Genomic DNA, 27,610 nt, shown 5'->3' with positions numbered 1-27,610 from the left:
GGACAGACAAGACAAACGCTGCACATCTGGACTGCTGTTGGTGGGAACCCAGCTCGGGGTGGCCCTACCTGTGGCCCCAGACCCTGAGGGCCCCCGAGGCAACAACAAGGACCAGGTCTGGGTTTGTTCATTTGCTGCTCTGATCCACAAAATAAAAACAGATCCTATCACCAGCACATCTGCAAATATATAAATATATAAATATATAAATATGAAGACACACTGCAGAAATTTAAAACATGTCAACATAACTCAGCTCCTACAAAGTGCCCACATGAACATTAATAATAAAAGACAAACACACTGTAGAGGTGTAAATGTAAATGTAAATACAGTTTAAATGTATACATAAACAATAATATAAACGTAAATATAAACAAACAAAAATAAAAGTATAAATATAATGAAACAGCTGCTACACTTCAGACACATAAACATTCATATAAACATAATGACTGACATCAGAACACGTGATGACCAAAGTAAAAAAGAGAAACACTGAGATAAACCTGATCCTGATCCTGATCCTGATCCTGGACCTCAAGGGTTAAACTCAGACTCAGAGTCTGGGTGTAAATGGACACCGCTCACACTCACACCTGACCCCGCCTCTCCGGACCAGCCCCACTGCAGCAGTGAGCGCACAGTCCGGGAACTTCCCTCAGTTTGATCCCGAGGACAACAGAGCGGACCGGGTCCGGAGCCAGTCCTCAGTCCTCAGATCTTGCCCTCTGGTCCGGACTCAGTCCACAGAGACAGGACACAGACACGGGACAACAGGAGGGACACTCTGTGTGCGGCTCGGCTCAGGACGCGCTGCGGCTTTACGCGTCTCGGGTCGGGCTCTCTGGGTCGCCTTCTCTGGGTCGCCTTCTCCGGGTCGGGTCTCCTGAAGCCTCGAGGATCTGAAGGACTGAAATCACCGCGTGGATCTTTGTTTTCTTTGGACACGCGCTTCTTCCAAGGACACGCGCACAGTGTGTCTGGCTGATTGATTGATTGATTGATTGATTGATTGGTGGGCGGGTCATGTGTCGGACTGTGTAGAGCGTCATCATGGAGCCTCCTCTGCTGCTGCTGCTCCTGCTGATGATGAAGGTGAGCGGAGCTGCTGTCTGGCCACAGGTCAGTCAACTTATCAATGAAACACGGTTTAACACGTCATCGGACAAGTCACATCAGTCACTTATCAGTATGAACCTCTGCTGCTACGTGTTTTTATTAAAGGCAAAATCAATAATCAATAATGAAAAAGTTCAAATGTACATCAGACATCCCATAATAAGTTTTTATTCGTCTGCAGCTCAAATTAAATCCGTCCTGTCAGAGTCATGAGAAGTCTCGTCTCACAGAGTCAACGATTGAGTACAGCGTTAACTTCTGTGACATCAGTCGTCGCTTTCCAGAAAGTCACAGAAACATTTACATGTTTCATACGTGACGTAGGACACGAGCTGATTGTGTTGTCTTCAGAAGGGGACAGACACTGCTTAGACGCCTGCCGCGCTGCAGACCCCCGCTGAAAATTGACTGATTTCACAGAGACGTTGCTGCGTTTCCTGTCGGGATAGTGCCACGACAAATGGTTGTTTTTAATCACGACGTCGCTGCGTTTCCTGTGGGGATAGTGCCACGACAAGTGGTTGTCTTTAATCATGACGTCGCTGCGTTTCCTGTCGGGATAGTGCCACGACAAGTGGTTGTCTTTAATCATGACGTCGCTGCGTTTCCTGTCGGGATAGTGCCACGACAAGTGGTTGTCTTTAATCATGACGTCGCTGCGTTTCCTGTCGGGATAGCGCCACGACAAGTGGTTGTCTTTAATCATGACGTCGCTGCGTTTCCTGTCGGGATAGTGCCACGACAAGTGGTTGTCTTTAATCATGACGTCGCTGCGTTTCCTGTCGGGATAGTGCCACGACAAATGGTTGTTTTTAATCACGACGCCGCGCTTCCTGTCGGGATAGTGCCACGGCAAGTGGTTGTTTTTAATCATGTCGCCGCTGCGCTTCCTGTCGGGATAGTGCCACGACAAGTGGTTGTCTTTAATCATGACGCCGCTCATGCGTTTCCTGTCGGGATAGTGCCACGACAAATGGTTGTTTTTAATCACGACGTCGCTGCGTTTCCTGTGGGGATAGTGCCACGACAAGTGGTTGTTTTTAATCATGTCGTCGCTGCGTTTCCTGTCGGGATAGTGCCACGACAAGTGGTTGTCTTTAATCATGACGTCGCTGCGTTTCCTGTCGGGATAGTGCCACGACAAATGGTTGTTTTTAATCACGACGTCGCTGCGTTTCCTGTCGGGATAGTGCCACGACAAGTGGTTGTCTTTAATCATGACGTCGCTGCGTTTCCTGTCGGGATAGTGCCACGACAAGTGGTTGTTTTTAATCACGACGTCGCTGCGTTTCCTGTGGGGATAGTGCCACGACAAGTGGTTGTCTTTAATCATGACGTCGCTGCGTTTCCTGTCGGGATAGTGCCACGACAAGTGGTTGTCTTTAATCACGTCGTCGCTGCGTTTCCTGTGGGGAATAGCGCCACGAAAAGTGGTTGTCTTTAATCATGACGTCGCTGCGTTTCCTGTTGGGATAGTGCCACGACAAGTGGTTGTCTTTAATCACGTCGTCGCTGCGTTTCCTGTGGGGAATAGCGCCACGAAAAGTGGTTGTCTTTAATCATGACGTCGCTGCGTTTCCTGTTGGGATAGCGCCACGAAAAGTGGTTGTTTTTAATCATGACGTCGCTGCGTTTCCTGTTGGGATAGCGCCACGAAAAGTGGTTGTCTTTAATCATGACGTCGCTGCGTTTCCTGTTGGGATAGCGCCACGAAAAGTGGTTGTCTTTAATCATGACGTCGCTGCGTTTCCTGTTGGGATAGCGCCACGAAAAGTGGTTGTTTTTAATCACGTCATCGCTGTATTTCCTGTCAGGATAGCGTCACGAAAGTGGTTGTCTTTAATCACAACGTCGCTGCGTTTCCTGTCGGGATAGTGCCAAGAATTGTGGATTTCATACCATCACATGTCCACATTAACCACAGTGTTGTTTAAATGTAAAGTTTCATTGTATCTGCGACATGATAAAATCAAAATGTAACGTACCTGTGGTTAATGTGTGTGATGACATCACAAGGATTTAGTTTCCCAGAGGAGGAAATTAAGAGACAGGAAGTGCTCATGTCTCTACTGTCTGAGGTGAAATCTGGTTTGGGGTTCGCTGGAGGACCAGAGGAGGTTCACATGTGGGTGACAGATGTCTCACATCTGTCTTCAATCAGTCTGCTGCCACGTCTCAAACTACTCAACTCTTCATGCATTCACACTGAAACTCCACTGTATTTCTTCTTCTGTCAGTAAAGTTACACCCACTGCGTTTACACACCTGCACTATGTTACCCACATACACATGCTGCGGAGACAAGGCTAGTCGCGTGAGGAACAAAATTTCCCACCATGGTTACTGAATTCATCCACAGCAGAGTTTAAAGTGAATAAACTTCAGGTGCAGATTGTTTTTTTACTTTTTAACTGAGGCTCTGTGATTCCATGTTTCCTGCCCAAATGCACCCTGGGAGTTGTAGTTAACATCTTAACTTAAGCTGTTTATCAGGGAGCAGATAATTTTAACCCAAGAGTTTCTGACAGATCTGTAAAGTTTGGTCACAGCAGCCACTGGTGGACGTTAGAGCAAGTGCAGCTGACATCATAACCCTCCATATGTAAACTCATCTGTGCTCTCCTCAGAATCTGACTCCAGTATTAATGTGAACATACAGCCGGATAAACTCAGATTATTCAGGACGAGCTGTGTGAGGGTTTGTAAAATGTTTGGATATAGTTTGGTGAGGTAACGAAGCCTGACTGATTTACAAACGGTCATTTAATGAAGTATTTCAAGATCAGACATTTGTTTGTTTCAGACGTCTGTCAGCAGCAGAGAGACAGAAACATTTAAAGGAACAAGGAACAGACGCTACGCCATTAACCCTGTGGGACACAAGTGGACCCACCACAACCTTACATACAGGTAACACACAGGTAACAAACAGATAACACACAGGTAACACACAGACAACACACAGGTAACATAGAGGTAACACAGGTAAAAGACGGGTAACACACAGGTAAGACATTGGTAACACAGGTAACACACAGGTATCATACAGGTAACAAACAGATAACACACAGGTAACATAGAGGTAACACACAGGTAACACACGGGTAACACAAGTAACAGATGGGTAACCCACAGATAACACACAGGTGACATAGAGGTAACACACAGGTAACAGACAGATAACACACAGGTAACACGCAGGTAACACACAGATAACACACAGGTAACAGACAGATAACACACAGGTAACACGCAGGTAACACACAGGTAACACACAGGTAACATACAGGTAACACACAGATAACACACAGGTAACACACAGGTAACAGACAGGTAACACACAGATAACACAAAGATAACACAAAGGTAACATACAGATAACACACAGGTAACACAGGTAACATACAGGTAACAAACAGATAACACAGGTAACACACAGATAACACACAGGTAAGACACAGGTAACAAACAGATAACACACAGGTAACACACAGATAACACACAGGTATCATACAGGTAACAGACGGGTAACGCACAGATAACGCACAGATAACAGACAGGTGACACACAGGTGACACACAGGTAACACAGATAACATACAGGTAACACACAGCTAACAAATGGGTAACACACAGGTAACACACAGGTAACACACAGGTGACATACAGGTAACACACAGCTAACAAACGGGTAACACACAGGTAACACACAGGTGACATACAGGTAACACACAGCTAACAAACGGGTAACACACAGGTAACACACAGGTGACATACAGGTAACACACAGGTGACATACAGGTAACACACAGGTAACACACAGCTAACAAACGGGTAACACACAGATAACACACAGGTAACACACAGGTGACATACAGTTGCAGTCTGGTTGCCATGGTGATGAATTACCTCTGACCCTAATCACACCCCCCTTCAGTTTGAGAGTTAACTTTTAACATGGAGTGGGCGTGGCTTGAGGCGGGCTTTCAAGGCTGGGTTAATTTTCCTCCTTGGTGATTGTATGTAGTTTTCATGTGTTCTTCAGATACTGAATCAGTGCTGAGACACCTGCTGACAGGTGATGATGTCACAGGAGAGCAGCACTGATTGGACTGAACTATGTCTATGAATGAGCTCTGATTGGCCGCCTGCTTTTCATAGTCAGGTTCAACCTGAGAGGCAGCACTCAGGGCAACAATGGCCCCTGATTACAGCTCAGCTTACCAACATCCTGTCTGTCTGTCTCTAGTCTCGCTCACCAGACCTTTCTCAAGAAAAGAAAGGTCTGGCTGCGCCGACTCTCACTTTAAGATTGGAGAAAGAAACGCCCCGGCTGCTTGTATTTCTTTCAACCAATCACAATCATTTTGGGCGGTGCCACAGCAACGGTGCGTTTGCAAAAATATTGCCGGGGGAAACAGGTTTTGGTGTAACAGGCCCACAAACATATCACCTACAGGACGCGAACCATGGCAGAAAAATGGCTACATCCCCGCAAGATCAAACACCGCAAAAGTTAGTAAAGGACGTGTTGAAAACTGCAACCAGAGGTGGTAGGGCGGGACTTCAGCGGGTGGCTCGTTCCGCCCAATGAGAGGCTGATCTATGCAGCGAACTTCCGCCCACTCAGACTAGTCTGTCTCTGTCTCTGTCTCTGTCTCTTTCTGTCTCTGTCTGTCTCTGTCTGTCTCTCTCTCTGTCTCTTTCTGTCTCTCTCTCTCTCTCTCTCTGTCTCTGTCTCTGTCTCTGTCTCTCTCTGTCTCTGTCTCTTTCTGTCTCTGTCTCTCTGTCTCTCTGTCTCTCTCTCTCTCTGTCTCTGTCTCTCTCTGTCTCTTTCTGTTTCTGTCTCTGTCTCTGTCTGTCTCTCTCTGTCTCTTTCTGTTTCTGTCTCTGTCTCTGTCTGTCTCTCTCTGTCTCTTTCTGTTTCTGTCTCTGTCTCTGTCTCTCTCTCTCTGTCTCTGTCTCTGTCTCTCTCTGTCTCTGTCTCTTTCTGTCTCTGTCTCTCTCTGTCTCTGTCTCTTTCTGTCTCTGTCTCTGTCTCTCTGTCTCTGTCTCTGTCTCTGTCTCTTTCTGTCTCTGTCTGTCTCTGTCTCTTTCTGTCTCTGTCTCTTTCTGTCTCTGTCTCTGTCTCTGTCTGTCTCTGTCTCTCTCTCTCTGTCTCTGTCTGTCTCTGTCTGTCTGTCTGTCTCTCTCTCTCTCTGTCTCTTTCTGTCTCTGTCTCTGTCTCTTTCTGTCTCTGTCTGTCTCTGTCTGTCTCTCTCTCTCTGTCTCTGTCTGTCTCTGTCTGTCTCTCTCTCTCTCTCTCTCTCTGTCTCTTTCTGTCTCTCTCTCTCTGTCTCTGTCTGTCTCTGTCTGTCTGTCTCTTTCTGTCTCTCTCTGTCTCTGTCTGTCTCTGTCTGTCTGTCTGTCGCCCTGTCTGTCTCTCAGGATCATAAAGTTCCCTAACACTCTGAACGTAGAGGACACCAGGAAGGCCATCAGCATCGCCTTCACCAAGTGGAGCGACGTGTCTCCGCTCACTTTCACCGAGGTTATCGATGGAAATGCCACCTCTGACATCACTGCTGACATCACCATCGGTAGGTACACAGGAAGACAAGACAGGAAGTGGAGGAGTTTAAAATTAAATGCAGACAAAACAAAAACAAAGAAGACAAGAAACAGTGTCAGGTCTGTGTGTGTGTGTGTGTGTGTGTGTGTGTGTGTGTGTGTGTGTGTGTGTTGGGTGCGTTAGGTTTCTACACCTTTAACCACACTGACTGCTGGTGGTCTCCTCTACACCCGTGTTTCGACGGTCTGAACGGTGAGCTGGCCCACGCCTTCCTGCCACCACGAGGAGAAATCCACTTTGACAACCATGAGTTCTGGATCCTCGGCAAGTCCAGGTTCAGCTGGAAGCAAGGTACCTGTACCGCAGTACAAGGAAGTACTACAAGTATTCAGACAGGAAGTACTACAAGTATTAGGACAGGAAGAACTACAAGTATTAGTATAGGAAGTACTACAAGTATTCAGATAGGAAGTACTACAAGTATTAGTATAAGAAGTACTACAAGTATTTGTATAGGAAGTACTACAAGTATTCAGACAGGAAGTACTACAAGTATTTGTATTTATTTATTTAGTTATTAACATTTATTTAACCAGGAAGATCCCACTGAGATTAACAACCTCTTTTTCAAGGGAGACTTGGCCAAGATAGGCAGCAGCAAGTATGAAACACAGTTACAAATTACACAGATAAAACACAAACAAATAGTATTGAATTTACAAGCAGATTATGAAAAACAAGTACATGTAGTGGAGTCGGCCTCAAGTATTCTTAGTTTGGATTTAAAGGCGCTCAAAGAAATTAACCCTGTTAGTTTCCAGTCATTTTGCAACACATTCCATGCTGAAGGTGCAGAGTAGACAAAAGCCTTTTTACCCAATTCAGTACGGGCATATGGAACAGAAAGCAACAAGTAGTCTTGCGAACGAAAGGAGTAAGGACCAGCACTTCTCTGTGCAGTTAAGGAACAAATGTAGGAAGGCAGTAGACCAAGTAATGCCTTATATATAAAAGTGTACCAATGACTGAGCCTTCGGGTGGCCAGAGCAGCCCATCCAACCCGAGAGTATAACTCACAGTGGTGTGTCAATGGTTTACAATTAGTAATGAACCTCAGAGAAGCGTGATAGACAGTGTCAACCATATGAAGACATTAGCAGACGCATTCACATATAAACGATCTTCATAATCCAACACTGGTAAAAAGGTAGCAGCAACAAGTCGCTTTCTTGCATTAAAAGAAAAACATAGCTTATTTCGAAAGTAAACAGAAATGTTTACCACCTTCATTGCAGCTGTAATCACAAGCTTTCTCCTGAAGCCTGATTGATAGTGAGGGAGGCATCAATCAAAACATCCAGGTATTTATACTCGTGAACCACCTCTATTTCAACTGATAAATTAGATATTGGTCTATAATGAGATTAAAATCGCTGGCCTCTTCCTAGAATTAGAGAACAGCATAAGCTTAGTCTTGTCTGCATTGAGAACAAGTTTCAGCTGAAGTAATGAGTGCTGGACAGCAACAAAGGCTTTCTGCAGGGATTCAATGGCCTGAACAAGAGTTGTCCAGAGGATTTTCTGGGATCTAAATCTTTAAGGGCTTTATGAACTTCTTGAACAGAGAAGGGTACAAAGTTGAAAGGCTGACCACTATACATTGGAAGGTTGGTGGGGGGTCTCTCAGAGACAGATCCCACAGAATCAAATAGAGAACCGGAGATATAAAATGCTTGTTAAAACAATTCAATACCTCCATTTTGTCATAGACAGGGACAGAATCCTTTAAAACATATGTAGGTAGAGCTTGACTGCTTTTACTCACAGAAAGAGAATTAATAACTTTCCAAAATTTCCGTGGATCATTTAGGTTCTCAGTGGTGACAGACAAATAATATTCAGATTTGGCTTTCTTGATAAAAGAAGAGCATTTGTTTCTCAATTGTCTGAAAACAAGTCAATCATTAGGAGAACCTGTTTTTCTTGCCTTGGTCCAAGCCAGGTTATGCTCATAAATATTTTCTGCCAGCACTGGAGAGAACCAGGGGTTTTCTCGCCCCTTTACCCTAAATCTCCTAATAGGGGCATGGTTATTCACAATTTGCATAAAACCATCCCTAAAGAATGTCCAAGCTAACTCTACGTCATGGGATCAAACCTATTTTTTTCCAATCCAAATTATACAAATCGTGATGATAGGCTTGCTCATTAAAAAGTTTAAGGTTCCTCTTATAAATGATACGAGACTTTGATTTGGGCATCTTAGTGTTTCTAATAGCAGCAACAGCACAGTGATCGCTTAAGTCATTGCAGAACACACCCAGAGAAGACAATTTATGAGGAACATTTGTCAAAATTAAATCAATCAAGGTGGACTTCTCAGGGCTTTTGAGGTTTGCCCAAGTGGGTGAATTGACCAACTGAGTAAAATTAATAGAGTCACACAAAGATTTAAAATCATCAGAAACTGGCTTAAGCCAATCCCAATTCAAATCACCAGCTAAAACAAGTTCACTATAATTCAGTCTTGACAAAAGATGCTTCAAAGATTGTAACGCTTCCTTGGAGGCAGATGGAGGTCTGTAGCACCCAACAACAGTTATACAAAGGCCCTTAATGATTTCCACATTCAGTGCCAAAAATTCCAGTTGTTTGCAGATGGATTCAGACAGAACTATGCAAGCATCAAATTTTGATTTGATATAGATGGCAACACCGCCACCTTTCTTTGGCCTGTCTATTCAATAAACATTGTATCCAACCACGTTAATATCTTCATTAGCAATAGATTTGGACAGCCAAGTTTCCGAAATAATAACAGTATCTGCATCTGTTGATTTAACCCAAATCCTGACCATGTCCATCTTGGTTAACAAGCTGCGCACATTAAGATGAACAATTTTAAGACCAGACAAGGATTTAAAATCAGATGGTGTCTGGATACACTGCAGCTCAGGGCCAGGGTTAGGTTGCACGTTACCAGATAAAAGTAATAATAAGACAATCAACAATCTCTGCTTAGTAACATTACATGCTGAAGCCGAGAAGGATCTCTCACTGAACGTGAGGTGATTATGCAGAGCTAAAAAGCTTTGAAGTCGGGGTAAGTCTCTGTGCAGATCAGATGATAAGTTCATGTCCTGTGCCAAATGGAGTGGTAGTTGTACAGGTTGCACAGCAGCTGTAGTGCAAGTGCATCCGTGAGAAATGACCAGCAGGCAGACAGTGCATGTCCTGTGCCAAATGGAGTGGTAGTTGTACAGGTTGCACAGCAGCTGTAGTGCAAGTGCATCCGTGAGAAATGACCAGCAGGTTGAACACATTGTCAGATGTACTCACCGAGGAACGATCACTTGCCCCCAAGTCCCATACAGTCGATAAACAAAGTAAAGTCAATAGAAATGCCATAACTCCACAACTCTCAACACTTATAAATGTAGAGAGAGTAGAGTAATAGTAGCGAGAGTGCCCCAGCAGACAGTGCAGGCCTCACTGTGATGTGGATGGCCTCTGCTCCAGCAGACAGTGCAGGCCTCACTGTGATGTGGATGGCCTCTGCTCCAGCAGACAGTGCAGGCCTCACTGTGATGTGGATGGCTTCTGCTCCAGCAGACAGTGCAGGCCTCACTGTGATGTGGATGGCCTCTGCTCCAGCAGACAGTGCAGGCCTCACTGTGATGTGGATGGCCTCTGCTCCAGCAGACAGTGCAGGCCTCACTGTGATGTGGATGGTCTCTGCTCCAGCAGACAGTGCAGGCCTCACTGTGATGTGGATGGCCTCTGCTCCAGCAGACAGAGCAGGCCTCAGTGTGATGTGGATGGCCTCTGCTCCAGCAGACAGTGCAGGCCTCAGTGTGATGTGGATGGCCTCTGCTCCAATCAATCAATCAATCAATCAATCAATCAATCAATTTTATTTATAAAGCCCAATATCACAAATCACAATTTGCCTCACAGGGCTTTACAGCATACGACATCCCTCTGTCCTTATGACCCTCACAGCTGATCAGGAAAAACTCCCCAAAAAACCCTTTAACGGGGAAAAAACGGTAGAAACCTCAGGAAGAGCAACTGAGGAGGGATCCCTCTTCCAGGACGGACAGACGTGCAATAGATGTCGTACAGAACAGATCAGCATAATAAATTAACAGTAATCCACATGACACAATGAGACAGAGAGAGAGAGAGAGAGAGAGAGAGAGAGAGAGATGCAGGTAATGACAGTAGCTTACAACAACATTATTGAAAGTAATAATATTATAGTTATAGTTCTGGCTACTGTGGTACAATATGTTGAAAGTATGTATTAATATCTGGCAGTATACATGTGTGACAATAATCATATGTGTATAATAACAGTAGAAGTATGACTAATGACTAATGATGGCAGCAGCAGCAGCAGGAGGCATCTGGCAGGACCACGGCAGCAGCACAACCACACACGTCACGCTGTCCAGGCACCGCTGTGATATGAGTTAATCTGAGAGACAGTGGAGCACAAAGGCTCCGGAGAAGAAGCCGAGTTAGTGACATGCAGAATGGCCGAGTTAGCAAGATGCAGTAATAGGATACGAGAGAGAGAGAGAGAGAGAGAGAGAGAGAGCCGGGGCCCGGTGTCTTATATAGGGGTCCTCCGGCAGACTAGGCCTAAGTCAGCCTAACTAGGGGCTGGTACAGGGCAAGCCTGAGCCAGCCCTAACTATAAGCTTTATCAAAGAGGAAAGTCTTAAGTCTAGTCTTAAATGTGGAGACGGTGTCTGCCTCCCGGACCGTAACAGGAAGATGATTCCACAGGAGAGGAGCCTGATAGCTGAAGGCTCTGGCTCCTGATCTTTCTCAGAGCGCAGTGTTCTGGTGGGATAATAAGGCACTATGAGCTCTCTAAGATATGATGGAGCTTGACCATTTAGAGCTTTATAAGTTAACAGTAGGATTTTAAATTCAATTCTGGATTTTACAGGGAGCCAGTGCAGAGAAGCTAAAACAGGAGACATATGATCTCGTTTCTTAGTTCCTGTTAGTACACGTGCTGCTGCATTCTGAATTAGCTGGAGAGTTTTTAAGGACTTACTAGAGCTGCCTGATAATAGAGAGTTACAGTAATCCAGCCTTGAGGTAACAAAAGCGTGGACAAATTTTTCTGCATCTTTTCGGGTCAGGATAGGCCTAATTTTCGCAATATTACGCAGAAAAAATGCAGTCCGTGAGATTTGTTTTAAATGAGAATTAAAAGACAAATCTTGATCAAATATCACTCCGAGGTTTCTTACGGTAGAGGCCAGAGCAATGCCATCTAGAGAAACTATGTCATCAGATAAAGAGTCTCTGAGTTGTTTGGGGCCAAGAACAATAACTTCAGTTTTGTCTGAATTTAACATCAGGAAATTGGTGCTCATCCAAGTTTTTATGTCCTTAAGGCAGTTATGGAGTTTAGTTAATTGATTAGTTTCTTCTGGCTTCATCGATAAATACAACTGAGTATCATCCGCATAACAATGGAAATTTATAGAGTGATTTCTAATGATGTTACCTAAAGGAAGCATATATGGAGTAAACAGGATTGGTCCGAGCACAGAACTCATGGAACTCCAAAACAAACTTTGGTACGTAAGGACGATTCATTATGAACATGAACAAACTGAAAACGATCAGATAAATAAGATTTAAACCAGCTTAGTGCAGAACCTTTTAGGCCAATTAAGTGATCCAGTCTCTGCAGTAGAATTTGATGGTCAATTGTGTCAAACGCCGCACTAAGATCTAATAAAACAAGTACAGAGACGAGTCCTTTGTCTGAAACAATGAGAAGGTCATTTGTAATTTTAACTAGTGCTGTCTCAGTGCTATGATGCACTCTAAATCCTGACTGAAATTCCTCAAATAAATTATTATCATGGAGAAAATCACACAGCTGGTCTGCGACTACTTTCTCAAGGATCTTTGACATAAAGGGAAGATTAGATATTGGTCTATAGTTGGCTAACACCTCTGGATCCAGGGTGGGCTTTTTTAGTAGAGGTTTAATTACAGCTACCTTAAAAGACTGTGGTACATAGCCTGTTAATAAGGATATATTGATCATATCTAATATATGAGTGTTAACTAAAGGTAAGACCTCCTCCAGCAGACAGTGCAGGCCTCACTGTGATGTGGATGGCCTCTGCTCCAGCAGACAGTGCAGGCCTCAGTGTGATGTGGATGGCTTCAACAAACAGCACAGGCTTCAGTATGGTGTGGATGGTATCAGCACACAGCTCAAACCAGTATAGCCACTGTAGCTGAACTTTCTGCTGCATTTCCAGGCTAGAAGCACACCACAGTGCAGCAGAAGATGGGACTCTGTATTGCTGTAACAGATCTAGGTTGAAAGCAAACCACACTGCAGCAGTTCCCTGAGTTCCTTGAGATAGCTACAGCCAGAGGACAGGCACACAGTCCCAAACACATTCAAATTGCTTGAAGTAAATTCACAAAAGCTACTTAAAAACCTTTTTCAAGAGTGACAAAAGGCACTAAGGTCAATTAAAAATAATTAAGACAGACAGACACTGAGGAGACAATGGACATGCTGCCATCTTGGATTTATGTGTATAGTATAGGAAGTACTACAAGTATTAGGACAGGAAGTACGACAAGTATTAGTATAGGAAGTACTACAAGTATTAGGACAGGAAGTACTACAAGTATTAGTATAGGAAGTACTTCAAGTATTAGGACAGGAAGTACTACAGGTAGTAGTCCAGTGAAGTTTGAATGTTTTTATATATCATGACATCATTATGTTAAATTCATGCAGCCACAGGTCCACGTGTGATCATGTGACTCTCCAGGTGCTGACTGTGGGCCAAATGTCAGTCCCTAACCTGAACCCTGAAACACAGACCCTGAACTATAAAACCTGAACCCTGAAACATAAACCTTAAACTACCAATTGTAAACCCTAAACCCTGAACTGTAAATGTTGAACTCTAAACTCTAGACTTAAACCCTGAACGTTAGACCCTGAACTGTAGACCTTAAACTGTATTCCCTGAACCTTAAGCCCTGACCTTAAACCCTAATTGCTAAACTGTATACCCTGAACCCTGAGCCCTTAGCCGTGCACCCTGAACCAAAAGCCCTAAACCTTAAACCCTGAAACCTGTGCCCTAAACTTTAAACCCTGAAACCTGTGTCCTAAACCTTAAACCCTGAAACCTGTGTCCTAAACTTTAAACCATAAACCCAGAGCCCTGAGACCAAAACCATATCCTCTGAACCCTAAGCCCTAAACTGTATACCCTGAACCCTGAGCCCCAGACATGAGACCCAGAATCGTAAACCCTGATCCTTGAACCCTGAACTGTAAACCCTCTGGGACTCAACTGATGTCACCTGGTCATTGTTTGAGAGGCTGAGGGGGTTCAAACTGGTGCAAACAGGAATGGGACAGTGCTTTGTGGTGAAGTGTCACGATGATGATGCCAAAATACGTTAGCGACATTATGTGTTTGGGACTTTTTATATTTTCAATGTTCTTTAGAGACTGTCAGATTTAATGTCTCGACCCTGCAGCTGTCGATCATGTGACCGTGTAGGTGTTGATCATATGACCGTGCAGGTGTGTGGCTGAATGACCTGGTGCAGGTGGCGGCTCATGAGATCGGTCACGCTCTCGGCCTGTGGCACTCCAGAGACCCTCAGGCCCTGATGCATCCCAACGCCACGTACACCGGCCAGAGGAACATCGCCCAGGACGATGTGTGGGGCATCCAGAGACTCTACGGTAAACTCAGCTGACAATACAAAACATTCATTCATTTTCTGTAACTGTTAATCCTGTTAGGAGGTCACAGGGGGGTGGAGCCTATCCCAGCTGACACTGGGTGAGAGGCAGGGTTCACCCTGGACAGGTCACCAGACTATCACAGGGCTGACACATAGAGACAGACAACCATTCACACTCACATTCACACCTACGGACAATTTAGAGTCACCAATTAACCTGCATGTCTTTGGACTGTGGGAGGAAGCTGGAGCACCTGGAGGAAACCCACGCTGACACGGAGAACATGTCAGAGCACCTGGAGGAAACCCACGCTGACACGGAGAACATGTCAGAGCACCTGGAGGAAACCCACGCTGACACAGGGAGAACATGTCAGAGCACCTGGAGGAAACCCACGCTGACACAGGGAGAACATGTCAGAGCACCTGGAGGAAACCCACGCTGACACAGGGAGAACATGTCAGAGCACCTGGAGGAAACCCACGCTGACACGGGGAGAACATGTCAGAGCACCTGGAGGAAACCCACGCTGACACGGGGAGAACATGTCAGAGCACCTGGAGGAAACCCACGCTGACACAGGGAGAACATGTCAGAGCACCTGGAGGAAACCCACGCTGACACAGGGAGAACATATGGGAGCACCTGGAGGAAACCCACGCTGACACAGGGAGAACATGTGGGAGCACCTGGAGGAAACCCACGCTGACACAGGGAGAACATGTCCGAGCACCTGGAGGAAACCCACGCTGACACAGGGAGAACATGTCAGAGCACCTGGAGGAAACCCACACTGACACGGGGAGAACATGTGGGAGCACCTGGAGGAAACCCACACTGACACAGGGAGAACATGTCAGAGCACCTGGAGGAAACCCACGCTGACACGGGGAGAACATGTCAGAGCACCTGGAGGAAACCCACACTGACACGGGGAGAACATGTGGGAGCACCTGGAGGAAACCCACACTGACACAGGGAGAACATGTCAGAGCACCTGGAGGAAACCCACGCTGACACAGGGAGAACATGTGGGAGCACCTGGAGGAAACCCACGCTGACACGGGGAGAACAAACTCCACACAGAAGGGCTCCCCCACGCCAGGGTTCAAACCTGGAACTCTCCTGCTGTGAGGAGACAATGTTGACCACTGCATCACTGTGCCACTCAAAATATATCGATTGAAAGTTATTTAAATGTAGAAACATAAACACAATATTTCTGAACACGTCGTCAGTTATTTGAACAGTTTTTAGTTTTGGGCAAAGGTACAGCGTGATGACGAGGAAACAAGAGCCTCGGCTTTCTGCTGCAGAAAGAATGAAAGATGTCGCTGTTCTGGTTTTTATTTTAGATCGATTTCAAATGCTGCTGAACCATTATTAATAGAACTAATTAATTAATCGATTAATCAGTTGAAAGAAAACTAATCAGACAATTTTTATAATCAATAAATCCTTTCAGTCATTGTTCAAGTAAAAAATTCCAGATTTTTTTGTAGTTTTCTGACAGCAATTAAAGAGTCTTGTTGGTAGGAGAAAAGTAAACTAATCGATTAATCATGAAAATAACCAGCTGATTAATCAATAATGATGATAATGATTAGTTGAGCCCTGAATAGTGACAATAAAAGAGTGTGTGATCCAACAGTATTTAAGTGCTGATATTTACAGTACATTTTCCTGTTAATGTTCTCACCTCTTGTGAAGTTGGATTGCAGTACTTTTACTTGTATCTGAGTACTTTAACCACAGTGAGTACTTCCTGTTTGCTGCAGGGTGCCTGGATAAGAAGCGAGTGTGCGACCCGTGGGCTCGTCTGGGCTTCTGTGAGCGCAGGAAGATGTTTATGAAAAAGAACTGTCCTCAGCGCTGTGACCTGTGTTACGGTGAGTCACCGGCGAAACTCTGAAACTGAACCCGGAGCTGCCAGGATGTGATATCACACAGAAGGCTGAGCTTCCTGTCTCCCTCTCTGCTGTGACACTCATTTCCTGTCTTCCAGAGCCTCTGGAGGCAGTAACCACGCCAACGCCACCGCCAGCCAACGTCAAAATCAAGATGGTTCCCCGGGGGAAGGTGGTGGGTTTTCGCTGTGGAACCAAAAACCCTCGGTCACCACCCAAAGTCAGGTCAGCTGATCAATACTGATGACTGGTGGTTATTGATCTCTTCTACTCTATAAAATGTGTCTCAGAGACAATGTTAACGTCTCATTTTCTCTGTTTAAATGACTTTACAGAAGATATTCACCTCTGACAGACTGAAGGCACTTACTGATCATACAGACCTGTGACCTTATTGATCATATAGATCTGTGACCTTATTGATTATATAGACCTGAGATCTTATTGATCATATAGACCTGTGACCTTATTGATTATATTGACCTGTGACCTTCTTGATCATACAGACCTGTGACCTTATTGATTATATAGACCTGAGACCTTATTGATCATACAGACCTGTGACCTTATTGATTATATAGACCTGAGACCTTATTGATCATATAAACCTGTGACCTTATTGATTATATAGACCTGAGACCTTGTTGATCATATAGACCTGTGACCTTGTTGATCATATAGACCTGTGACCTTCTTGATCATACAGACCTGTGACCTTATTGATCATACAGACCTGTGACCTTACTGATCATACAGACCTGTGACCTTATTGATCACACAGACCTGTGACCTTATTGATCATATAGACCTGTGACCTTATTGATAGACCTGTGGCCTTCTTGATCATACAGACCTGTGACCTTCTTGATCATACAGACCTGTGACCTTATTGATCATATAGACCTGTGACCTTATTGATTATATAGACCTGAGACCTTGTTGATCATATAGACCTGTGACCTTCTTGATCATACAGACCTGTGACCTTATTGATCATACAGACCTGTGACCTTATTGATTATACAGACCTGTGACCTTATTGATCATATAGACCTGTGACCTTATTGATAGATCTGTGGCCTTCTTGATCATACAGACCTGTGACCTTATTGATCATACAGACCTGTGACCTTATTGATCATATAGACCTGTGACCTTATTGATTATATAGACCTGTGACCTTATTGATCATATAGACCTGTGACCTTATTGATTATATAGACCTGTGACCTTATTGATCATATAGACCTGTGACCTTGTTGATCATATAGACCTGTGACCTTACTGATCATACAGACCTGTGGCCTTATTGATCATACAGACCTGTGACCTTATTGATCATACAAATTGATTGTTTGATTGACCTTACTGATCATACAGACCTGTGACCTTATTGATCATATAGACCTGTGACCTTATTGATCATACACATTGATTGTTCACATACACATTGATTGTTTGACCTGTGACCTTATTGATTATATAGACCTGAGACCTTATTGATCATATAGACCTGTGACCTTATTGATCATACAGACCTGTGACCTTATTGATCATACAGACAAATTGATTGATTGATTGACTGATTGATCATATAGACCTGTGACCTTACTGATCATACAGACCTGTGACCTTATTGATCATACAGACCTGTGACCTTACTGATCATACAGACAAATTGATTGATTGATTGACTGATTGATCATATAGACCTGTGACCTTAATGATCATATAGACCTGTGACCTTATTGATCATATAGACCTGTGACCTTACTGATCATACAGACAAATTGATTGACTGATTGATCATACAGACCTGTGACCTTAATGATCATATAGACCTGTGACCTTATTGATCATATAGACAAATTGATTGATTGATTGTCTGATTGATCATATAGACCTGTGACCTTACTGATCATACAGATCTGTGACCTTATTGATCATATAGACCTATCAATCAATCAATTAATTTTATTCATAAAGCCCAATATCACAAATCACAATTTGCCTCACAGGGCTTTACAGCATACGACATCCTTCTGTCCTTATGACCCTCACAGCTGATCAGGAAAAACTCCCCAAAAAACCCTTTAACGGGGAAAAAATGGTAGAAACCTCAGGAAGAGCAACTGAGGACCTGTGACCTTATTGATCATATAGACCTGTGACCTCATTGATCATACAGACCTGTATGAGAGAGATAGACAGGAAAAATATGATGGGAGCAGTATTACTTGCAGCCTTCGATGTTATTGATCACAGACTGCTAATTAATAAACTCAGGTGGTATGGTTTCACCCCAACAGCGATTGCATGGTTGAAGAGTTATCTACTCAATAGAACCCAAAGAGTATTTTTTAACGGCAGCTTCTCAAGGATTAAACAGGTTGAGTCTGGAATTCCACAAGGAAGCTCACTAGGTCCTTTACTCTATTCCATTTTCACTAATGACTTTCCTCTGGTGCTGGAAAAAGCAAAAGTGTCCATGTATTCTGATGACACAACATTATATGCACATGCGCCCACAGTAAATGAAATCAGTGAAATTTTAAACAAAGAATTGATTGCAGTATTAGAATGGGTGATTAGCAACAGATTAGTTTTAAACATACAAAAAACAAAAAGCATTATTTTTGGTACAAATCATTCACTGAGTATTAAACCCCAGTTAAATCTGATGCTAAATAATGTAAATGTTGAGCAGGTTGAAGAGACGAAGCTCTTGGGTGTCATCTTGGAAAACAATCTGTCATGGACAAGACATACAGATGCAGTGGTTGCAAATATGGGGAAGAATATATCAGTCATAAGAAGATGCTCAGTGTATTTAACACCGCAACTGACCAAACAAGTAATTGACACACTAGTCCTGTCACATCTAGACTACTGCTCAACGATTTGGTCAGGTGCAAACATGAGGGACCTGGGAAAACTGCAGCTGGCTCAAAACAGAGCAGCTCGGCTTGCCCTCAAGTGCACATCAAGTTCAAATGTAAACAAGATGCATATCAAGCTCTCCCGGACAAAAGTCACGGAGAGGCTGACAGTATCACTCCTTGTCTTCTTAAGAAATATTAGAGTGTCAAAATATCCTATCTGTTTATATAATCAACTAACATTGATATACATGCTTATCAAACGAGACATGCCACAAGAGGTTGTTACCAACTGCCTAAAGCTAAAAAGGTGGCTATGCAAAGAACAGTGTTGTATCGAGCAATGGCGTCATGGAATGCACTGCCAGAACACATTACCAACGAAAAAACAAAATCAGGCTTTAAAAGGCAATTGAAATGTCACCTGACAACCCAGACGTAGAAAAGGCACATGTCGAAGACACACATAAGGAGTGTATATGGGCATACACATACACACACATACACAGTCACAGATAATGTTGATGAATTAGATTATTATTCTTGTTTTATTTTATTTTTACCTTATTTCACTCCGTTGTTATCATATCTCTAATTATTGCTGCTATTGTTGTTGTTGTTATTATTATAATTGGAAGTTTTGTGTTTTTTCTTTTTGTTTTGTTTCGTTTTTCATTCTATGTGATTTTATGTGTGGACCAGACAAAGATTAGCGGCTGCTGTGCAGCTGCTAATGGGGATCCAAATAAAATAAACAAATAAACCTTATTGATCATATAGACCTGTGACCTGCAGAGTTCAAATGACTTTGTGATGACTGATGGATACTGGAAGGCTCACGCAGTGTTGGAAGAATGGTCAAAAGTCTGTTTTCCTGTTTCCTGCAGCTGGTACAAAGACGGCGAGCAGATCCTGTCCTCCATCCCAGGCTACATCGTCATGAAGGACCGAGACCTCCGCATCGTAGCCAATGAGTTCAACGAGGGTGTTTACACCTGCCGCATTCATCGACGGGGAGACATTGTGTCCGCCAACTCCTGGGCAATCCGACTGAAACCAGAGCAGCCGTCCAACAGCTGAGGACATGGACGGGACGAACGACAAAAAGATGACAGGAAGTGCTGATTTTAATTTTATGTAAAACGACAGAACTCAACAACTGTGAGTACGTTTGGATTGTTTCTGATTTCAGAGGACGCGGTTTGGACCTTTTTTATGTCTGACTGAGTTTCAGAAACTCTGGGACCAGACGGGACACTCATGGCAGCTCCATGTTAACAACATGACCTCATTGTCCTCCTAATCCTCCAGAACCTCATTTACCTGTAGAAAGTCATGTCCTTTAATCTTCCTGTAAGACGTCAAGAACTTGGGAAGTCCCAGATCAGCTCATGAGGACATCATGTCCTCTTAAACATCTCATCAGGACATTGTGTTCTCATAACATCTTGTCACGACATAGTGTCCTTGCAACCCTTTTGAAGTCCTGTCATGTTCCTGTAATCCTGTATAAAGTTTGGTACCTGTAATCCACTCGACATGACGTTTTGTACCTGTCATTTCTTCATATTATGTCACGTCTCTGGAACCGTCCGTGCATGATGTGACATCCTCATAATCCTCCCAGCAGGACATCATGTTGTTGTTATCGTCCTGACAGAACATTGGTCCTCATAATCCTGTAGAATTTCACAAACCTGTAATCATACATAGCGATGTAATGTCCCTATAATTCACAGTGACCTCTGTGTTCAGTGTTTTTTTCATGTTCAGGTTTGTTGTCTAATGAGCGTGTGAACTATTATCTGTGTCACATTTATGACTGAGTATTTAACAAGGAGTTAAAGGTGAACACAGTTTAACCGTTAATTTCTGTTGGTGACGAACTCACAGTTGACATTTCCGGCGTTTATAAACCATCAAACAAACAAAACATCTGAGTTTATTTATTCTAACAAACCTTAATTACAGTCGCTGAACAAGCTTGATGTGTCGCCGTCACGGTGATGTCACCCTGCTGTGTTTCAGACCTTTAAAGATCAAACACAGAGACATGTTTATCTGAGCCAATCAGATGCTTTGTAACATCTGGTGGTCAGCATGCAGAGCTGTGATTGGTTGTTTGTTTCAGCTTCCTGTTTCCTCCTCAACTTATAAAACCTGCCTTTCGTTAATGTGTGCTCATGATAAACAACAAAGAAAACAACATATAAACAAACAAACTGAACATGTTAGTGATTTTACCCAGCATGCACCGCTGTATCTCTTCTTCATACTAAACACAAATAAAACCTGTCATCTGTTTTAACCTCTGTCAGGAAAACGTGTCTGTTTGTTGGAAACGTTTCATGTGTGAAAACTTTTTGTTATATATTTAATATATATATATATATATATATATATAAATTATTTTATATAATTTAATATTTGGTCATAATTAATAATAATTTAATATTTTAATATATATATATATATATATTAATATTACAACGTGTCATAAAATATGATCAGCTGAGATCACATCAGGTCACACAAACAAAATGAATTTTTAAATATATTTTAGACAGAAAAAAATAATAATTAAAAAATGATTTCCTTTGAAAACAATTTAAGGTGTCACAGCTCTATTATACACGTATGTATTTTATACTTTAAAGTGTATGAACGTTATAACTGTACAACATGTAACTATACATGTTTACATAATAATAATAATAATAATAATACATTTTATTTAGAGATGCCTTTCACGACACTGGAGGTCACCTTACAGCAGAGAAAATAACAGCAGTTTAAAAACATTACTGAGATAAAGGATGAAGTCACGTAGTAATAAAAAACTAAATAATATAATAATAACATAACAACCAGTAAATATTCAGCAAAACTTTTTTTTCTCAGTAAAAACAACTCTAAACATAATGTGCATGTCTAATAATAAAATGTCTAACAGGATGAAAACTTGCCACATTTTATTTAATAATTTCTGTCCAAAGAGTCATTTTTTCAGAGAGGTTTTAATAATCAGAAGGAACAAGCTGATTAAACTGTGAATAAAACCACATGAAACACACATCAATAAATAATCAGAATATTTAAATATTATTGTCTGTGTGTATTGTCTTTCTTCTTCGATGCGATCAACCTCCCTGTCATCCACAATCTTGTGTCTCCTCTCTTTTCCGTGCGCCTCTGAGCATCCCTCTTCTCCGGCATTCTTCTCATCTTCAGCCACTAACCATGACTCAAGATTTTCATGCTCACCAAATATGTTAAAAATCATATCATGAAAATACTCCATCTTTGTATCTTGTAAATTATTATTTTGAAGCGGTAACGGCTATGTTATCCTGATAAAAAAGTAACTGTTGTCAGGGCAGTGTCCCTAACAAGGCTGGGCTACATAGCAACAGTCATTACACAGTAATATCTGACCTCTGAATGCCACAACTCACCAATCAGAATACAGCATTTAATAGAGCCGTGTAATAAAAATAAATAAGAACCCCATAATAAAGTCTGTAGCTATGAACAGACTGCGGTGTGTGTCAGATCAGACACATTGACATTCTGAGCCGATGCTTTTCATTCAGTGTTTTTCCAGACAAACACAAAAAGCCTGCAGACAAAGAACAGGGCTCATTTAACCCTTGGTGACCCAAATCTCTTGTCTCCTGTCCGTCTGCATCATCGCTGATATGGGTCAAACTGTCTCGTCCACACAGGGACAATGAAGCTGCTTTAGCAGGACAAGAGGACACAACTCAGTCATCTGTCCACTGTACCGTGAAAAAAGAGCTGGTTCATGATAATGTGACATACATATATAACAATATAATATACATGTATAATAACATGTTGTACATATACAATAATATAACATGTATGTTATATGATTGTACATTTTGTACATATACAACAATATAACATACATGTATAATAACATGTTGTACATATACAATATAACATACATGTATAATAACACGTTGTACATATATAATAATATAACATACATGTATAATAACGTAGTACATATATAATAATATAACATACATGTATAATAACATGTTGTACATATATAATAATATAATATACATGTATAATAACATGTAATACATATATAATAATATAACATACATGTATAATAACATGTTGTACATATATAATAATATAACATACATGTATAATAACATGTTGTACATATATAATAATATAATATACATGTATAATAACATGTTGTACATATACAATAATATAACATACATGTATAATAACATGCTGTACATATATAATATAATATACATGTATAATAACATGTACATATACAATAATATAACATGTATAATAACATGTTGTATATATACAATAATATAACATACATGTATAATAACATGTTGTACATATATAATAATATAATATACATGTATAATAACATGTACATATACAATAATATAACACATGTATAATAACATGTTGTACATATACAATATATAACACACATGTATAATAACATGTAGTACATATGTAATAATATGACATGTATAATAACATGTTGTACATATACAATATATAACATACATGTATAATAACATGTTGTACATATACAACAATATAACATACATGTATAATAGCATGCTGTACATATACAATATATAACATACATGTATAATAACATGTAGTATATATATAACATACCTGTATAATGACATGTTGTACATATATAATAATATGACATGTATAATAACATGTTGTACATATACAATATATAACATAGATATATAATAACATGTTGTACATATACAATAATATAACATACATGTATAATAACATGCTGTACATATATAATATAATATACATGTATAATAACATGTACATATACAATAATATAACATGTATAATAACATGTTGTATATATACAATAATATAACATACATGTATAATAACATGTTGTACATATATAATAATATAATATACATGTATAATAACATGTACATATACAATAATATAACACATGTATAATAACATGTTGTACATATACAATAATATAACATACATGTATAATAACATGTTGTACATATATAATAATATAATATACATGTATAATAACATGTAGTACATATACAACAATATAACATACATGTATAATAGCATGCTGTACATATACAATATATAACATACCTGTATAATGACATGTTGTACATATATAATATAACATTAATGTATGATTAAATGTTGTACATATATAATAATATAACATACATGTATAATAACATGTTGTACATATATAATAATATAATATACATGTATAATAACATGTACATTTGTAATACTATAACATAATATATATACATGTAGAAGAGGACAGAGTTCAGACTGGAGGAAAATCCATGACCGTCCCTCTCCCATAGATCAGTTATTATATTTTATAAAGTTTGACGTTTGAACATCAAAGTTAAAAACGTCTAGTTGTTTAGTCGTCATGTTTGATTCTGTGAGGCCGTTTGCACTACACGGTGATTTTGATAAACGGAGACATCTTCCTTTGTTTGTGCCCTTCGTTTACACGCAAACGGAGATTTGTCCTCTGAAAACGAGTCTTTGTAAAAACTCCGGCCAGAGTGGAGATTTTGGAAAACTCCAGTTGCGCGTTTGCATGTAAACTGAGATAAACAGAGATAAATGGAGTTATAGGCAGCCGACGTCACAGTATGCACCGGAACTTGCGCCTGTGTCAAAAGTGCAACCTATGTTGCTATGGTGACAGTGGATACATGGAAGGCTTGAGCTTCTCGTTACACTGCCACCTACAGGTTTGGCGTGCTGTTGTGTATATATACACGGGTAAGTGTAGACGAAGATCTTTTTGAAAACAGAGACGGTGAAATGTGCGTTTATGAAAACATCCGGCAACGTGTAAACGGCCTCTGTGACAGTCGCTTTGTTTTGGACAAATCTTAAATGAGACGTAGGAAAAAGTGAGTTTGATGAAATATCACTGTTTCAAACTCAGATTTTTTGTCACAGAAATGTTTGTCATGTGATGTGTTCAAAGACCATTTGAAATTTGAAAAAAAAAACCAAAATCCTGTTTTTACAGTTTCTGGCAGAGAGATGATGGATGGCTTCATTTTGGCTGATTTTTAATGTTAATAAAACCTGCTTTTCTTTAAAGATTGGCAAACATGTTTTAAAGGAAAACTTGTCAAAAAAAAACAACAAAAACAAACAAACAAACAGAACTGTACCACGGGGGTATTCCAGGTAGGAGGTTCAACAAACTGAGTCTAATCCTGAACTCTGACTTGACTTACCCTGAGCTGGGAAACTCTGAGTATCCGGTTCCAGAACAGCTGATTTGAATTAGTTCAGTCACCTCTGAGTAGGTACACCTTGAGTGAAGCACGTGCACAACCACAATAAAAAGCCATCATCAGTGGAGCCCTGATACCTCGAGTCACCATGGCAACCAGAGAGAAAAAGCGATCAACTTATTTTACACCTGTGGACTTGGAGGTGCTCATGAATGGAGAGATAGAATATGAGCATATATTTCATAAACAAAGTAACAGCACTAAAGCTGCCAAGGAGAGAGAGGCATCATGGGAGAAAACTGCTGCCAGAGTCAACGCGTACGTTTGAATGCACTAGTTCATTCATTTACATTTAACCACGCTTAATTAAAATCGTAGCTTACAGGTGAAAAAGTGGTTTGGAATAAAATCTGATGTTCATGTAGGTTCAATCTCACAGGGGAAAAACACACTTGGAAGCAGCTTAAAATGAAATATAAAAACATCATTCAAGACATATTTGACTTGGCCACGACTGTAGCTTCCTGTAGTTTGACTCATATTTGATTTAAGTAGCTTCAATAGCCTGTCATTCAGTGGCTATGTCATTATGTGCTGTAGGTAACCAATATCATGTAAAAAGCTACCGTTCACAAAAAAACATTTGCTCTGATGAGAGCGCATGTCTGTGGTGTGTCAGATTTGATATGTGTGGCCGGTAAATGACTGAGTCTGATGAAAAACAGTACGGTTCAAACACATATTCATTGGGGAAAGACAGCACATCTAAACGGGGTCTGAAGATCCTCTCCCAGCGTAAAGCATTGTGAATTAATTCTTCCTACATATGAACAACCCATGTGTGTCTGCCAGCTTGCTTCAGGCTCAGCAGTAGGGAGGAGACAGGGTGAACTCAGGGTGTCTTATAGAAAACCTGTCAGCGAGCAGGTTAGGTTCACAGAGTCAGTTGCCATGGTGATTGACTCAGAGTTTGACTTACCTCTCTGTCTGGAGCTGAAAACCCAGAGTTTCCCTCATCTCAGGGTTAACACACTCAGAGTGTCCCTCATCTCAGGGTTAACATACTCAGAGTGTCCCTCATCTCAGGGTTAACATACTCAGAGTGTCCCTCATCTCAGGGTTAACACACTCAGAGTGTCCCTCATCTCAGGGTTAACACACTCAGAGTGTCCCTCATCTCAGGGTTAACACACTCAGAGTGTCCCTCATCTCAGGGTTAACATACTCAGAGTGTCCCTCATCTCAGGGTTAACATACTCAGAGTGTCCCTCATCTCAGGGTTAACACACTCAGAGTGTCCCTCATCTCAGGGTTAACACACTCAGAGTGTCCCTCATCTCAGGGTTAACACACTCAGAGTGTCCCTCATCTCAGGGTTAACATACTCAGAGTGTCCCTCATCTCAGGGTTAACAAACTCAGAGTTTCCCTCATCTCAGGGTTAACATACTCAGAGTGTCACACATCTCAGGGTTAACACACTCAGAGTTTCCCTCATCTCAGGGTTAACATACTCAGAGTTTCCCTCATCTCAGGGTTAACATACTCAGAGTGTCCCTCATCTCAGGGTTAACACACTCAGAGTGTCCCTCATCTCAGGGTTAACATACTCAGAGTTTCCCTCATCTCAGGGTTAACATACTCAGAGTGTCCCTCATCTCAGGGTTAACACACTCAGAGTGTCCCTCATCTCAGGGTTAACACACTCAGAGTTTCCCTCATCTCAGGGTTAACATACTCAGAGTGTCCCTCATCTCAGGGTTAACACACTCAGAGTGTCCCTCATCTCAGGGTTAACACACTCAGAGTGTCCCTCATCTCAGGGTTAACATACTCAGAGTGTCCCTCATCTCAGGGTTAACACACTCAGAGTGTCCCTCATCTCAGGGTTAACATACTCAGAGTGTCCCTCATCTCAGGGTTAACACACTCAGAGTTTCCCTCATCTCAGGGTTAACACACTCAGAGTGTCCCTCATCTCAGGGTTAACACGCTCAGAGTGTCCCTCATCTCAGGGTTAACACGCTCAGAGTGTCCCTCATCTCAGGGTTAACAGTCTCAGAGTGTCCTCATC

At 41.6% G+C, this 27,610-nt stretch overlaps 1 protein-coding gene across 2 annotated transcripts; it reads left to right on the top strand.

The window, feature by feature from the left end:
* Positions 1 to 401: 401 nt before the first annotated feature.
* mmp23bb (matrix metallopeptidase 23bb) lies at positions 402 to 21,538 on the top strand. 2 transcript variants are annotated; one of them, XM_049576022.1, is made up of 8 exons: positions 402 to 1,125; positions 3,926 to 4,032; positions 6,549 to 6,700; positions 6,856 to 7,023; positions 14,273 to 14,437; positions 16,219 to 16,329; positions 16,446 to 16,572; positions 20,114 to 21,538. In XM_049576022.1, exons 1-8 carry the CDS (start codon positions 1,057 to 1,059, stop codon positions 20,304 to 20,306), a joined length of 1,092 nt encoding a protein of 363 aa, XP_049431979.1. In that variant the 5' UTR covers positions 402 to 1,056; the 3' UTR covers positions 20,307 to 21,538. The 2 variants fall into 2 exon arrangements, with proteins under 2 accessions (XP_049431979.1, XP_049431980.1); XM_049576023.1 differs by having other exon boundaries at positions 404 to 1,098.
* Positions 21,539 to 27,610: the final 6,072 nt, after the last annotated feature.

The sequence above is a fragment of the Epinephelus fuscoguttatus genome, linkage group LG5 (genome assembly GCF_011397635.1).
Source record: "Epinephelus fuscoguttatus linkage group LG5, E.fuscoguttatus.final_Chr_v1".
NCBI classification, from domain to species: Eukaryota; Metazoa; Chordata; class Actinopteri; order Perciformes; family Serranidae; genus Epinephelus; species Epinephelus fuscoguttatus.
This window is presented reverse-complemented; position numbering and strand designations above follow the sequence as displayed.

Coding starts and splice junctions, on each gene's coding strand:
- mmp23bb (XM_049576022.1), top strand. CDS start 1,057: ATGGAGCCTCCTCTGCTGCTGCTGCTCCTGCTGATGATGAAGGTGAGC. Junction 4,033..6,548: donor CACCACAACCTTACATACAG/GTAACACACAGG, acceptor TCTGTCTCTCAG/GATCATAAAGTTCCCTAACA. Junction 16,573..20,113: donor CGGTCACCACCCAAAGTCAG/GTCAGCTGATCA, acceptor TGTTTCCTGCAG/CTGGTACAAAGACGGCGAGC.